General features: G+C 34.5%; 2 protein-coding genes across 2 annotated transcripts; both read left to right on the top strand.

The window, feature by feature from the left end:
- The first annotated feature begins 5,185 nt into the window (after positions 1-5,185).
- LOC125191063 (mitogen-activated protein kinase homolog NTF6-like) lies at positions 5,186-8,413 on the top strand. Its single transcript, XM_048088525.1, has 6 exons — positions 5,186-5,531; positions 5,616-5,745; positions 5,850-5,987; positions 7,201-7,533; positions 7,718-7,901; positions 7,993-8,413. The coding sequence occupies exons 1-6, from the start codon at positions 5,347-5,349 to the stop codon at positions 8,154-8,156; spliced, it is 1,134 nt and encodes a 377-aa protein (XP_047944482.1). The 5' UTR covers positions 5,186-5,346; the 3' UTR covers positions 8,157-8,413.
- A 731-nt stretch (positions 8,414-9,144) lies between these two features.
- On the top strand, positions 9,145-13,411 carry LOC125187682 (uncharacterized protein YKR070W). Its single transcript, XM_048084307.1, has 12 exons — positions 9,145-9,465; positions 9,560-9,663; positions 9,761-9,796; positions 10,097-10,170; positions 10,254-10,294; positions 11,101-11,172; positions 11,270-11,459; positions 12,277-12,372; positions 12,481-12,548; positions 12,661-12,850; positions 12,936-13,019; positions 13,127-13,411. Exons 1-12 carry the CDS (start codon positions 9,344-9,346, stop codon positions 13,178-13,180), a joined length of 1,131 nt encoding a protein of 376 aa, XP_047940264.1. The 5' UTR covers positions 9,145-9,343; the 3' UTR covers positions 13,181-13,411.
- Positions 13,412-14,563: the final 1,152 nt, after the last annotated feature.

Genomic DNA, 14,563 nt, shown 5'->3' with positions numbered 1-14,563 from the left:
GCCGTCCAAAAAAAGGGGTCATCTTCCTTGGGACGGAGGGAGTAGTACATATACTATCATTGCTAAGAATCTTGACGAATAGATACTTAAGTGACAAAATATTAATTACTACGAAACTTATAAGTTATAATCAAAATAGTGATAATAAGAAACGACGTGGCCATTTAATAAGGAGTAGTATAATATAATGAGCTCAAGAAAAGTCTCAGTCAAAAAATATTGATAGAAATCATTCAAAAGTTGTCAAAAATCAACCTTCGTCTTTCACTCTTTCTTAATAGGAGAAAGAAATAAAAAAATGTATATTGTCGCTATTAATGACATGATAGTGCCATGTAATTAATTGGAATCGTCTGATATAACTATTAATTGGTATGCCATAATAAAACAATTTTTATCTACAAAAAGGCTTAACAAAACATTGCTCTTAATCACTTTATTTATCTACAATTGGCGCCTTAATAAATCAATTTTTAGGAAAAAATAATTTAGTAGTGGGTAATAAGTAATAACACTCTGTTCTCTTGATTCCCCACTCAATTGGTGAAAAATATTTAATCGAGATATTAGTGTGAGATTAGTAATACTCCTAATATTTAAAGGTCCTAGGTGGAGAATAAATTCCAAACATTTATGCACAACACAAGTAAAACATAATTTATTTATTAAGTCTTATACTTTCAATTTCATGAATAAAACGTGTGATTTCAGGTTATTCGTGAACTCAATAACTTTCATTTAGCTATGTTTTAATGCAGTATAAAATTTGATATACATAAAAACCATTTCTATGAAATTTTATAAAAGATGTAATATATGTTGCTCACCATTTTAAATAAAACTAAATATTTTTTGAAGGAGAGGGGTCCTAAATTAGCCATTTTATCAATAGATTAAACCCTTCTTAATAGCGATGAGGCCAGTACGAAATTGTTAAGAAATTTCAGAATAATTTCCCGTTCTATGCTGAAATTTAATACTCCTCCAATAAAGTCTGATTTCTAGAAGTATGTTTATAATTGCTCATTTCATTTATGCTTAATTGTTTGCTTATACTATTATGTTATTAATCACGTGTACGAATTGGCGGCAACCGCCAAAGTCCAAGTAGAATATTTCACTGTAAATGAAAAGTTGACACTTACTCCATTTATGTTTTGTTATTATTATCGTCTATTTTTGTTTCCAGCTCAATATATTCTTGGTGACTTCCAACTCTTCTCTTTTGGGACTTGGTTCTTTGTAATTATGACATCAGCATGAATTGTGAAATCTTGTTTTAAAACGTAATAAATAAATTTTAACACATTCATAAATTCAATATCATGATTAATCATTTTAATCAGACCAGAATATAAAATAAATGTAAGACATATATTAAGCATGATTTCTATTGCACTACATATCGTATTTCATAACCAATTTTATTTTTTTTCAAATTTGTACGTATTTCTTTGTCTCAAAAATAACAAGTCGTATAAAGCAAGTACCAGAATTTATTCGAAAGTCCCTACTGCCACTTATATTAGTACTTGGATACAACTCACTATAAAATCCGCAATTATTCAACAATTTTATCCAACAAACTCCCTCCCCTGTTTTCCCCTGTATACCTCTGTTCTTGCTCAAGCAAAAACGCCCCTGCTTTCATCTACAAAATTCTTGTTGATCAAGATGGAGTTTTATGGAAACAAGTATGTTTCGAAGAAAAATCAGACGCTTCCGCCACCGAGAGGAGAGATCAAGAAGAAGATGTTCAAGATTGTCCTGAAATCGGTTGTCGGATTAGCGGCTACCAAGACCGGAGAAAGGCTCCAATTTTAGTTTCCCACCAAGATTTTCAAAGAGAACTTAATTAGCTTTCACAATTTAATTTTATAGGTGAATGGTTATTTATTGGTTTCATGGAGAAATTACAATTTACAACATAGGTCTAATTTTATTATTTTATTTTTGTTTTATTATTATATACTATTTATCCAGAGATTGCTGTAAAAATATCATTTTTTTAGTATGTGATGGAATGATGAGTTGTTGTGGTTGGTTTTGTTATGGTCACTCATTTCCCAGTGGTTATTTTGTAGTTATATGCAAATAAAGGAGAATGCATAGTATATGTTAGTATTTATGAATCTTGACATATATTATGAGCTCAGAAATTCATAATCAGAACTCAGAAATTCATAATCAGAACTCAGAAATCCATAATCAGTTGCATTGCAATTTGCAACCATGCTAAGTTGCTAACTATTGCGACACCTGTTTATGTCGTGTCATAATAGATAAAATTTGTTATGACAACTATCTTTTGTGATAACATGCTGCAGTGTATAAATACATCGGGTATAAGGAGGGAATGAGTATTATACTATAACATTCAACTGTAGTCAGTAGAATGTTATTTCCTGTAGTGTGTGTAACCACCACAAAAATCCAGTGATAACAATTTAATAAATATTCCATGTTTTCCAGATTTACTAATGCAGTAGTACTATTAACAGATTACAGATATTGATATACATACACTTGTGTCATGCATGGAGCCCACTTTGATTCCAATCTTGGTGCACAAGATTTGACCTATTAATTCTACTCCTAATATCTAATGTGTTTTCCCCTCTTTCTCTCACACAAGACTCCACATCACCGGCCGACTACAACTCTGGTCTTGATAGCCATACCTATATCAATTTCCTAATGTAAATCATAGTACTCATTTTAATTTTTCACTCTGAACTATGAATACGAGCTTATGAGATTGTACATACAAAATACTTTGATTGTTGCGACTTAAAACATTTTTTTGTCTTTTTTTGTTTGGGCTAATTTTAAACATGATCATCCGTTCCCATAATTAAAAATGAATAAATATTTATACCCCCTTCTCTTTCTATGTTTTATCTTCTTAATTTGGTGACTTTGTTGAGTCACTATTGAGTACATGTCAGATATTACTACTGTTTTGAAATTTATTTAAATACAATGGCCAATCAGATCAGTCTTGGAGCCCAAGAATTTTTTTGAAGTCAAAGGATTTGAATATATATACACACGCTCAGTCTCTGAGTCTTCAACCCACACACCTCATTATTGATTATTCATTCATTAAGACTTAAGAGTAACATTTCCTCTGTTTGAACTTTTGTCTCTCTCATGGAATACAAGGCCCCAAATCATGTTTGTAAGCCAAATTACAGCCCTCCACCGAGAAGAGGGCAAATCAAGAGCAAGATCTTCAAGTGTATGATGAAATCAGCAGCTGGGTTGTTGTGGGAGAGCAACACAGGAGGTAATGGAGAGACCTCCACTTGTACAACCCCTCTTCAAACTCCCAACTCCATCTCACCTCATCATTATACAGATACTTGACGGATACTCAACACATCGCTCCATCTCCATTTTGTACAAATTTTTACTTCCATTTTTTTTCTTTTCTTCGAGTTGCAGCTGAGAAGCTGAAGCCGCGGTGGTTATGTTACTTGTAGCAATATGAGATTAATTACCTTGTTTTGTTTTAAATACTTTGTTTTGTTCATAAATAAGATTCTCTTTCTAGCAAGCTTTTTTACATGAATGATGCCACTTCACATTTGATGATATATTGATACTCATGATATGGTAATTTTACTGACAGTCTTATGTTAGGATAACAAAAAATAAAATATATGCTTCTGGGAATGATTGATTAGATCGTTTTCTAGTTCTATAGTTCAACGATAAATTATGACATATTAACATGTATAAACTGTACTCCAAATACTTCCTCTGTCCCCGAATAAGAGTTAGTACTAATTTTCATTTTAGTCCGTCCCCAATTAAGAGTAGCACTTCACTTTTACCATAAATGGACATTCCACTAACTTTTTTCAACTAACTTTTCTTTATATTTTTTAAAACTCGTATCCGGTCAAAGTGCTACTCCTAATGGGGGACGGGGGAGTATTAGCTTTAGGGGAAATTATTGACCGTACGTATAGTCGAATATTACCCTGAATATTCTCATAAAAATATTGTACTAATACTAGTACTACTACTATACTCCTCTACCATTTTGTTACTATATTAAAAGGACAAAAACAGTGCATAACTTGTTGACAAAAGCCAATTTTGTAGACAAATTAATAATTGAAATATGGATTGTTGGATCCATCTACAGAATGCAGTTTTTAAAATAATCACAAGTAATGCTACCCCACTGGTGTTGCAAATTTCAATCAGTATAAAAATGTTAGAGTATCTCCGATGGCAATAGGCTAGTAATAAACTAGCCAAAAACTCATCCTCCACGTCATCAGAACAAGAAATTGGATTAGCACTAGGACTAGCCACAATAAACAAAATTAAATAAATAAATTACAATAATTTTATTTAAATTTAAAAAATTACATAGAAAAAATTACATAATTAAAAAAAATACATAAAAAAATCTATCACCGTGCATAAAATTACATTCACACAAATATGGTTTACGACACAAATACGAAAAAATGCAATCATTTTATGTAAATTAAAAAAAAAGTACTACATCCTAAAACAATTTACATAATTAATTAAAATACAAAAAAAATTACATAATCAATTAAAACACAAAAAAATTTACATAATTAATTAAAATACAAAAAAAATTACATAACTAATTAAAATACAAAAAAAATTACATATTAATTAAAATACCTAAAAAATATATATATAAAAAAAAAAAAGCTAGCCGGTCGCTAGCCGATTTTGGAGGCTGCAATGGAGGCTAGTCGATCGCGTGAATCGGCGTGAGCTAGCCGAAATCGATCTGGCCGGTCGCAATGGAGGCTAGCGGATAGGCTAGCCGATCCGCTAGCCTCCATTGGAGATGATCTAATGCTAGTAATGTTTTTTATTTCGACCACTTTCATTTCCTCACATGGTGACATTGCTGTTTGAAATTTATTTTTTCATTATAACTAGCCTAAAACAAGGAATAAAAACTGCATATTGCAATGCTCATGGTCTTGGTCTTGGCTCAATTTATTTATAAAAACTGTTGAAACATAAATAAATATGTTTTCTAGTAATATGATTTCTAATTTTGCTCACCTTATGTTAGTACTCCGTAAATTATTGGTTTAGGTAGTTTGGGGAATTAGAATTTTGAAACAACAAATAATAATGTAATTTAAAGTGGAATGAGAGGGGATGGGGGCAGAATATTTCAAATTTGCGAAAAAAAAGGCCCCTCCACACTCGATAATCCCTAAACCCCTTCCCCACCTCCCGTTCTTTTCCCCCCTTGCACTTGAGCTTTCAAATTCGCATACCTCCAAAATCTCCTTAACAAATTTGCAGTCTCCCACAGTCTCACAGCAAAACGAAATGGAAAGGGAGAAGGAAAACGAAAACGAAATCGAATCCAATGCTTCAGCTGTCCAAGTAAAAGGCGTTCCAATCCATGGCGGAAAATTCATTCAGTACAACGTCCTCGGCAACCTCTTCGAGGTCCCCTCCAAATACGCACCGCCGATTACTCCCGTTGGCCGCGGCGCTTACGGTCTCGTTTGGTAAACTCAATTTCCGCAATTCTGCTGTGCTTGTTTTTTCCGTTAGTGATTTGTGTGATTTGGTGTGGTATTGCTTCCCCGCAGCTCTGCTACCAATGCCGAGACGATGGAGGAGGTGGCGATTAAGAGAATCGCGAATGCTTTCGATAACAGGATTGATGCAAAGCGGACTCTGCGCGAGATCAAGCTGCTTACACACATGGATCATGAAAATGTAAATCGTTTATTGGAATTTTTTTTTGTTTCGGCTGTGTTAATTTATTAGGTCTCTGCTTCGAGGATTCATTAAGTATGAGGTTTGTTGATTACTGTTTGCAGGTTATCAAAATTAAGGATATTATTCGACCACCAGATAAAGCGGATTTTAATGATGTCTACATTGCTTATGAGTTAATGGATACTGATCTGCACCAGATAATATGCTCGACACAGGAACTAACTGAAGATCACTGCCAAGTGAGTTCATGCTTTTGGTTAGCATTATCATTTGGTTATTTGCCTCTTATCCGTTGATTTTTAAGCGCATCAACTTCTTAAATTGCTAAATTATATTAAGTTATTCTAATTATTATGCGCTCAGGATTATTAAAGTTTTTTGTAGCTTGGTATGAGACTCAAATTTGATGCCTATATCTTCCAGTGAGATGCTAGTGAGAGGGCATGAAAAGACTATAAATCAATTTAGAAGAGTTGGTATTGATTGATGCCTTGAATGATATTAAAATAAAATAAACTGCATACGGTACATGTTGACCTGCAGGACATGATTTTACTATTTGGTTCCCCAATGGATATTTGACTAACGCTCCTCTATTGTTCTGTATTAGGTCCCATGGATGTCTTTTGTTCTCAATGTATCTATATGAAGGTCTAATGAATGATAAATAAAATGAATTTCATTATGTTTTCTGGGATTGATCCAATAACGCATAAGCCATATAGTGATCTTTTATTTTTGCGTATTTTATAGTTCTGTAATTTGCATGATTGCAGTGTTTCACTACTAGTGTAATGGTATTCTATTGAGTGATAACTGATAACAGCACTGTGTTATCAACAATCTGTATAAACTTCTTTGAATATCTTCCTCCTTTCTTTCCCCCCTTTCTCTCAAGTGCATCATGATTCATGATCAGCAATACTTTGTTCCTGCTGCAAGTACAAATTCCTGTTTTTGTTTGCTGTTGGTGCAACTAAGATATAGTGATCTGCTCAAGGTCCTTTTTATTGATTAACATATGTGTTCCCTTCCCAGAAAACATTTGCCTTTCTCAATACCACATTATTATTGCCCCAGAGAATTTTTTGCCTTCTTGAATTGGATCAGCGGATGGGTTGAGTCATACCTTCATGTATCTTTGTATTAAAATCACATTGGCAGCAACAGAAGGATCATGTATTTTATCATACTACTAAATATCATCTTTACAACCTTCTATGCCTAATCTGATTTTTTGTGTGGATTAAACATTTAAACTACTGTTCTCCATCTTAAACCACAACTTTGAAATCATAACTGGAAAAATATGCCTCCTTAGGAAACTTACCTTTTTGAATCCCCTGTGATGATTCTTTCGCTTGGGATACCTTAGAATGATCTTATGAAGTGCATGTTTGCTTGATTTGATGAATAACTGCTTAATGTGTTGCCTGTGTCTGGTTTTGGCAGTATTTCCTTTATCAGTTACTGCGGGGGCTTAAATATGTACATTCAGCTGGTGTTCTCCACCGAGATCTCAAGCCCAGCAATTTACTCCTGAATTCTAACTGTGATCTCAAGATTTGTGACTTTGGACTTGCAAGAACCAGCACAGAGACAGACTTAATGACTGAGTATGTTGTAACCCGATGGTATCGAGCTCCTGAATTATTACTCAACTGTTCCGAGTATACTGCAGCAATAGATATGTGGTCAGTTGGTTGCATATTGATGGAGATCATTAAAAGAGAACCTCTTTTTCCGGGCAAAGACTACATCCAGCAGCTGGGGCTGATAACTGAGGTACCTTCCCTGGACCATAGTTAAAGCAACCTTATCATGTTCTTTAAAACTTATTTTGTTCTCATTTCAAGATGAAAGAAAAAAAATTATCATTCCTGCAGGCACTATATATATTTCCCTAGTTTATGAATAAATTAGGACATGAAACTCAAGCTTTAACTTTTCTATTTACATTTTTGAACAGCTATTGGGTTCCCCTGAAGATTCTGATCTTGGATTTTTAAGGAGTGAGAATGCTCAAAGGTACATCAAGCAGCTTCCTCATGTACCCAAGCAACCCTTTTCTCAGAAGTTTCAAGGTGTATCCCCTGTCGCGATAGATCTTGCAGGGAGGATGCTAGTATTTGATCCAGCTAAACGTATTTCTGGTGAGACTGGTTGTTCTTGTACTTTGAGCATTTTAATCATTTTAATCATTTATTCATCTCGTTGCTGATTAGTGGTTTTATATGGTTATAGTTGAGGAAGCACTGAATCATCCATTTTTATCAAGTCTCCATGAGATCAACGAGGAGCCTACTTGCCCTTCTCCCTTTGTGTTTGATTTTGAACAATCCTCTTTAAGTGAAGAGGACATAAAGGAGCTAATATTGGTGGAGTCTCTCAAGTTCAACCCAGAATAGTCATGACATCTGTTTTCCTTGGTTTTTACGGCTTCTTGTTTGTCTTGGCTTAGTGTAGATAGGAGATTTGCATTTGTTAAGTGTGTTTATGGTTTTGTATAAGATGTATTCCTATATCTGTCTTCAGAAAATATCGGATGTCGGGAAGGGGAACTCCAACAATCCTGTAAGGGAAAATCGAAAGAATTGTTCGTGTTGTAATTGATTTTGCGGTTTGTTGTTTGCTGAGTATCATAATGAAAATTGTTGGTCACTCATGTGGTTTGTTTTCTGATATATTTTTCATAGTTACTCAATTTGTTCTTAATCTTCATCTGCGTGATACGACGATTCTGTCTATAAAGATGCTCTTAGATTATTCTACTGAATCTCTGATCATGGATCTTCTTTTCTTCAGAGGGGATATATGATCATAGACATAAGGTGTCTTAACAATTTTAGAACTTCATTTGTTTCATCGTTAAAAATGAGTGTCACATCACTGTAGGAATAGTGAATTTTGTTTAGTAGATCGAGTTCATCGTGTATAAAAATTTAACAAATATTTACTCATTGCATCATCGGGCGTAAAAGTCGAGTTTACTCACATGCGTCCATCCAAAAAATGTAGAAAATCGTCCTATTTGGAAGGTTGAAGTAAAATTACAATTTTGTGAGTAAAATCATACAATAATATAGTAAAATTACAATTTTGTAGAAAATATTCTTTTAAAGAGGATGGAGTAAAATTACTACTGTATTTGATAGTATAATATATACGCTAGGGTTTGAGTTTTTTTTTTTTTTTTTAAGGTTTGAATTTAGTATAAATGTTAGAAATACTTTATGATGGAATGTGATTTTCTATTTATAAAATATGACCCACAATTTGGACAAAAAGTAAAAAAAAAATGGCTGATAGTATATTAACTTATTAATGGAGCAATCGTTTCGTTTAAATATTTGGTGCATATTACGAATTGTGTTAGAGGAACAAGAATGTGTGGAGTCGCCGAAAATGAAAATGCTTCATAGAGGAGGAGCTTATAATGATTTACCAATAAAACAATTTATTTCTATCTTACGGAATTGTTTTAGACCTTCAATCATTAGTCAGATTGAATAACTTCTGATTTTGTTGGTGAAGGCATATAAGATCTATAGGCATCAATTAATAACAGTGGTAGAACAAGAGAAACGGAAAAAAAATGAAATTTCTTCATATTCTGACAAAAGCTTCTACTTCTCGCCACAATCGGAGTAGAGTTTTTTCAATCGCCGCCAATGGCCGCTTCTTCTCCGATCAGGCTCACTCCCAATCTCATCGCCGGTAATTTTGATTTATATTCGCGAACATGAAAATGTTCGTTACTAAAAGAGAGATTGATTGTCATACTATTTTTGTCTTGTTGATTTCCCGGAAGCTCCTCCTTCGGCATTGCTTTTGACATTGACGGCGTGCTTCTGCGTGGCGAAACTCCCGTCGGCGGCTCTCCGCAGGCTTTGGAAAGATTATACGACGAGTCTGGTAACTGAATTCTGATAGTATAGGAGTGCAATGTATATTATTTTGCTAAGAAATTGATTTAGCTATTTGATTTTTTTTTGTTCTTTTCTGATTGCAGGTAATCTGAGAGTACCCTATGTATTTTTGACCAACGGTGAGTATTACCTTCAGCAATTCAAAATTAAATAGTAAGTATATTGTATAGCTTTTCTACTGAGAGGGCTCTAGTAGACTTAGTTAAGTATATCAGTTTTCCTTTTTTTTCCTAAAACTTACATGTTGTATGATCTATTATGCTGTATATTCGTCTTGTCAAGCACCGGTTCAGTTCACTTTTGATGATTTATTCAACAAAATACTGAATGATTCAATGAGAAAGGGATTTCCTGTTTCAGATTTATATTTGACAAGTGTTTTATGATGTTCGTTTTCTAAACTTATGAGCTACTCACAGGAGGTGGTGTTCCTGAATCCGAAAGGGCTACAGAATTGAGCAAATTACTGAATGTCCCTATTTCGGCCTCCCAGGTGAGTCGAAGTTAATTTTACATTCATGAATTTTTTATTTCCCTGATTGTTAGAAGGCCAACTCTTGCCTAATTTCATTGCAGGTTATACAGGGGCATTCGCCTTTCAAGCAGCTTGCAAAGAGGTTATCTACGTATTTCATTTTAGGATGTTTGTTGTTGAGTCTATATACTGACTGTTTCTCAAATAGATAGTGTTACAAGAGGTCAAGAGTCTATCGCTTTGGTAAAATGTTTTAAACATCTTACTATACATATTGTTTCAAACTACTGCTTCACTCTCACAAGTCAGCATTGGAGGGAAAACTCTGCTTGATATTATATGGAGATGGCGAGTCTCTGAGACTAAATAAAAAATTATCCCTGGGCACAGTTTCTTAAGATATTTTTATTGATAAATAACATCATATGCCTTGAAGGAATATAAAAGAATGTGAACTAGATCCTGCTTGTTAGATACATGAGTCATGAAGTCATTCTCTCTCTAGGTTAGCAATTTGTTTTCCTCTTCTACTAAATTAACCGTATTTCTGATTGATCTAATATATTTGAACATTCTAATGAAGTTATGATTAGTTTCTGGCAATGCTTCCTCTATAATCTACTCACCCCTACGGTTAATATGACATGATTTTGTATTTGGTTGAATAGATTGTTCTCCATAAAACCATGCGGATGGCATGTTGCTATAAATCATTAGATGTTTTGAACAACTTCAGCTCCGCCAAGGTGGCTAGCACAATTGTGTGAATTATTTGACACTAGTGTAACATATCCATTTACTGGAAGTACTGGTTCTTATGAAATGCCAATTAAGTTCTTGGAGAAAAAGTCCATGAGAATATAGTAGATTGAGATAAATCATAAAAGTAGATTTTGATTTTCACGATTCAGTGAATAAAGCTCTCGCTTATCAGTCTTCTTTCTGCAGATTTGAAAATGATCTCGTAATTGCAGTAGGCAAAGGTGAACCTGTTGCGGTGATGTCTGAATATGGTTTCAAGTAAGCTTTCCCATGCATTTGTTATCTGCTCTTGCATATTTTGTCAATGTGGCCTAATCTTCTTCTGTGTTGCTTAATTACGCCCATTATTTCTCAGAAATGTTCTTTCCATCGATGAATATGCATCTTATTTTGAGCATATCGACCCACTGGGGAAATTTAAAAATTGGTCCAAGCAACAAGTTGGTTATTGGAAAAGCAGACACAGGAAAGTTGATCCTTGTTCAGAAAGAGTGCAAGCTGTCTTCATAGTTAGTGATTCTGTTGATTGGAGCAGGGACATTCAGGTGTTTCTCTATCTGAACGCGTTTTTTCACCCTCTCACAAAAGAATACAATTCATTTTTCAGTTATGGCTTGGTTAGCTTTATGAAATTTATTTAATAGAGTAATTGGTTAGAAAAGAGTTTAGGCCATGATACAGTTTTGCTCCAAATCTTTGCTGTCTTACGAATGAAAGGTAACCATATTTCTTTTCGGAAGTTGGGGGTAGGGGTTGGGGATAGAATCCTGCTCCATCACTCTTGCATGGGTGACGAATTGTCGAATACCAATAGGGTTACGTGGTATAGGTACAGGTATCTTTTAATAAGTTAATCATATCTTGACCATGCCACTTCTAATACAAGTGAAAAATGGAGTACAAGTTTATGCTTGTAAACTGCGTTATAAAAGTTACTCTCTTGAGTTAATGATTTTCTGCCCTGGGCTCTACTTATTATTTATCAAACTAAATAATGTAGTCATAGCCATTTATTAGTGTGACATAAAGTTCAATACAAGAAACAACTTTATCTCCATCACAAGACGGCTTTGAACTACTTACTCTTATAGGAGTAAATAGGGTTTAGCCCTAAGCCTGCAGAGGAACAGCCTTGTTTGGAATTTATAGAAATATTGTTAACAGCTCTGTTCTAGATAACGAGGCCTATATTTTGAGTGTTAAGGTAAATGGTTTGTTACTTAACCCATCCTTTTGTGATGAACGAAACTTATCCTCTACTATGACAGATTAATTAAACATGTAACTTTCTTTTAGTTTTGTTGGGACTTTGTTAGTTTCGAGCAGAGCCCCCAAAGTCTAAGCATATAGCCTCAATTTCAGGTTCTGTGTGACATTTTGAGCACTGGAGGTCTTCCTGGAAGAGAAATTTCCAGCCAACCACCTGTGTATTTTGCAAATGACGACCTCTCCTATCAAGTTAGTTTGCCTTCTACACATGAAGCCTGGTGTTAACCTATGTGTTAACCTATATTACTGAGTTAACTATATTTTGTTACTTTACTAACTAATTGCTTCCAAAGGTAGGGTCTATTTCCGACTGAGCGTTTTGGCATGGGTGCTTTCAGGATTGCTTTAGAATCCATCTACAACAGGTAATGCTTTGAAATAGAGTTAAATCATAGATTTATATTGCCAATTTATTCAGATAATAGAATCATAAATCTGCTAATCTACACTCTAAGGAGATCTTCTTTGATTGCTCAGAATGTACTCTAATCCTCTGGATTATACATCCTATGGGAAACCAAATCCATCTGTATTCAAGAATGCTGAGAATGTGCTAATGCAAGTTGCACCCTTGAGCACAACTGTTGAGAGTAATGAAGTACATCCGTTCAAGACGCTATACATGATAGGAGATAATCCCCATGTTGACATTAACGGAGCTCGTCAGGTTTTCTCCCCAGCAAACAAATTTCTTGCTAATTTTCCAACTCTTCAGATGTTGTTAGATAATAGTACATGGTTTATGGTTGCAGGCGGGACATCCTTGGTTCTCGATCTTGACGAGGACGGGGGTTTTCAAAGGGAAGGAAAATCATCCATTATATCCCGCGGATTTGGTACATCTTCTCTAAAGTTCAATTTCATGTTGTATAATGCCCTTAAGTAAATGTATGTTTTCACCAAAGGTGACAGTAATTTGATGTGGTTTCATGGTAATGTGCAGGTGGTTGACACAGTGGAAGAAGCGGTGGATTATATTTTGAGCAAAGAAACATAGCAATCTTGGAATTAGTTATACCTTGGTTTGGAAGAAGTACTACATTGTTTGTGGTATAGATTGGAGTCGATAGATTATAAGTTGTGTTGCTCCATACTTAAAGGCAGGAACAATCCCTTGACGTTACGGATGGACGAGTCTTATGCCACTCGGCAACACCCTTTGAGTTTGTCAATTTGTCATATTGATATTTGCTGCAGTTGATTAAAACAAGAGAAGCAATTATTTGTTTGTTTGTTTTGGCGAAAGGATTTCAAACCCGACACTAACATTATGGGCATCATCTAGTGCGTGGAATGGCACATAAATTTTACGCACTCACACTATTCATGTGCTTAGTCCCATATCCACAACACTATGCAAAATAGAGTAGTAGTATAATAATATTTAGAGTGAACTACATATTTAGTCTCTATGTATGGCTGATTGAACGCTGGAGGTATCTATGTTTCAAAAAATGCATCAGACACCTCTACGTATGGGTATAATATCGTTTGAAGTCTTTTTTCACTTTTTATGGTCTTTTATGCCCTTCTCATCCTCCCTTTTTTTCCGAAATGCCACTAAGGGCATTTCAGTCTTTACAATATTTCATCATTACTTTTTGAATTGGGATATTGACTGCATGCTTTAAGACAGTGTGTCCAGGGAGATAATTTGATATGTTTTGGTGTAGAATTCACAGTTACTATGCAAAGAGGTTTTCGTTCCCTCCTAAAATAAGACTAAGCTTCCATCCTTCTTCAACATTCCTTGTCTAACATTCTCACTCTCACTCTCACTCTCACCACTCTCTTGAATCAGAGACAATTTCTAAATCAGCTTTGTTGCCACACCAACACTTTTCGTAGTTAAATCTGGGCCACCTGCAACCAATTTTGCAGACATTTGACAAGTTCATCGACTGGGTTGACATTGAAGAAGAGGAACGACAAAGATAACACTAATTACTTTCAAACAAATAAGAAAAATAGAGAGAAGGGCGACAAAGAGAGAAATGAGATGTGAATTTCAGAAAAGAAGAAGAAGATGTTTAGATATATCAATATTTTTGTGAACTACGAAATATGGAAAGATTGAAATACCCTTGGAGTGGCATTTTGGAAAAAAATGAGGGTGGGAAGGGCATGAAAGACCATAAAAAGTGAAAAAGGACTTCAAATGATATTATACTCATACGTAGAGGTGTCTGGTGCATTTTTTGAAATATAGGTACCTCCAGCATTCGATCAGTCATACGTAAGGACTAATTTTATAGTTCACTCTAATATTTAAACTAAAACAAAAATAGATTCAAATACTTATATCACAATTACATAAAACATGCTACTCCGTGCAACTTACTAACGTAATCTAAGTGTTTAAACATACTAGCATAAATAA

The sequence above is a fragment of the Salvia hispanica genome, chromosome 5 (assembly GCF_023119035.1).
Source record: "Salvia hispanica cultivar TCC Black 2014 chromosome 5, UniMelb_Shisp_WGS_1.0, whole genome shotgun sequence".
NCBI classification, from domain to species: domain Eukaryota; kingdom Viridiplantae; phylum Streptophyta; class Magnoliopsida; order Lamiales; family Lamiaceae; genus Salvia; species Salvia hispanica.
The sequence above is the reverse complement of the archived record's forward strand: the minus strand, read 5'-3'. Positions and strand labels throughout refer to the sequence as shown.

Excerpts from the sequence above, each read along its gene's own strand:
- LOC125187682 (XM_048084307.1), top strand. The coding sequence starts at position 9,344 with ATGAAATTTCTTCATATTCTGACAAAAGCTTCTACTTCTCGCCACAAT. Across the intron at positions 10,171-10,253 it reads TCCCTATTTCGGCCTCCCAG|GTTATACAGGGGCATTCGCC; the intron begins GTGAGTCGAAGT and ends ATTTCATTGCAG. Across the intron at positions 12,373-12,480 it reads ATGACGACCTCTCCTATCAA|GGTCTATTTCCGACTGAGCG; the intron begins GTTAGTTTGCCT and ends TTCCAAAGGTAG.
- LOC125191063 (XM_048088525.1), top strand. The coding sequence starts at position 5,347 with ATGGAAAGGGAGAAGGAAAACGAAAACGAAATCGAATCCAATGCTTCA. Across the intron at positions 5,746-5,849 it reads CACACATGGATCATGAAAAT|GTTATCAAAATTAAGGATAT; the intron begins GTAAATCGTTTA and ends TACTGTTTGCAG. Across the intron at positions 7,902-7,992 it reads TCCAGCTAAACGTATTTCTG|TTGAGGAAGCACTGAATCAT; the intron begins GTGAGACTGGTT and ends ATATGGTTATAG.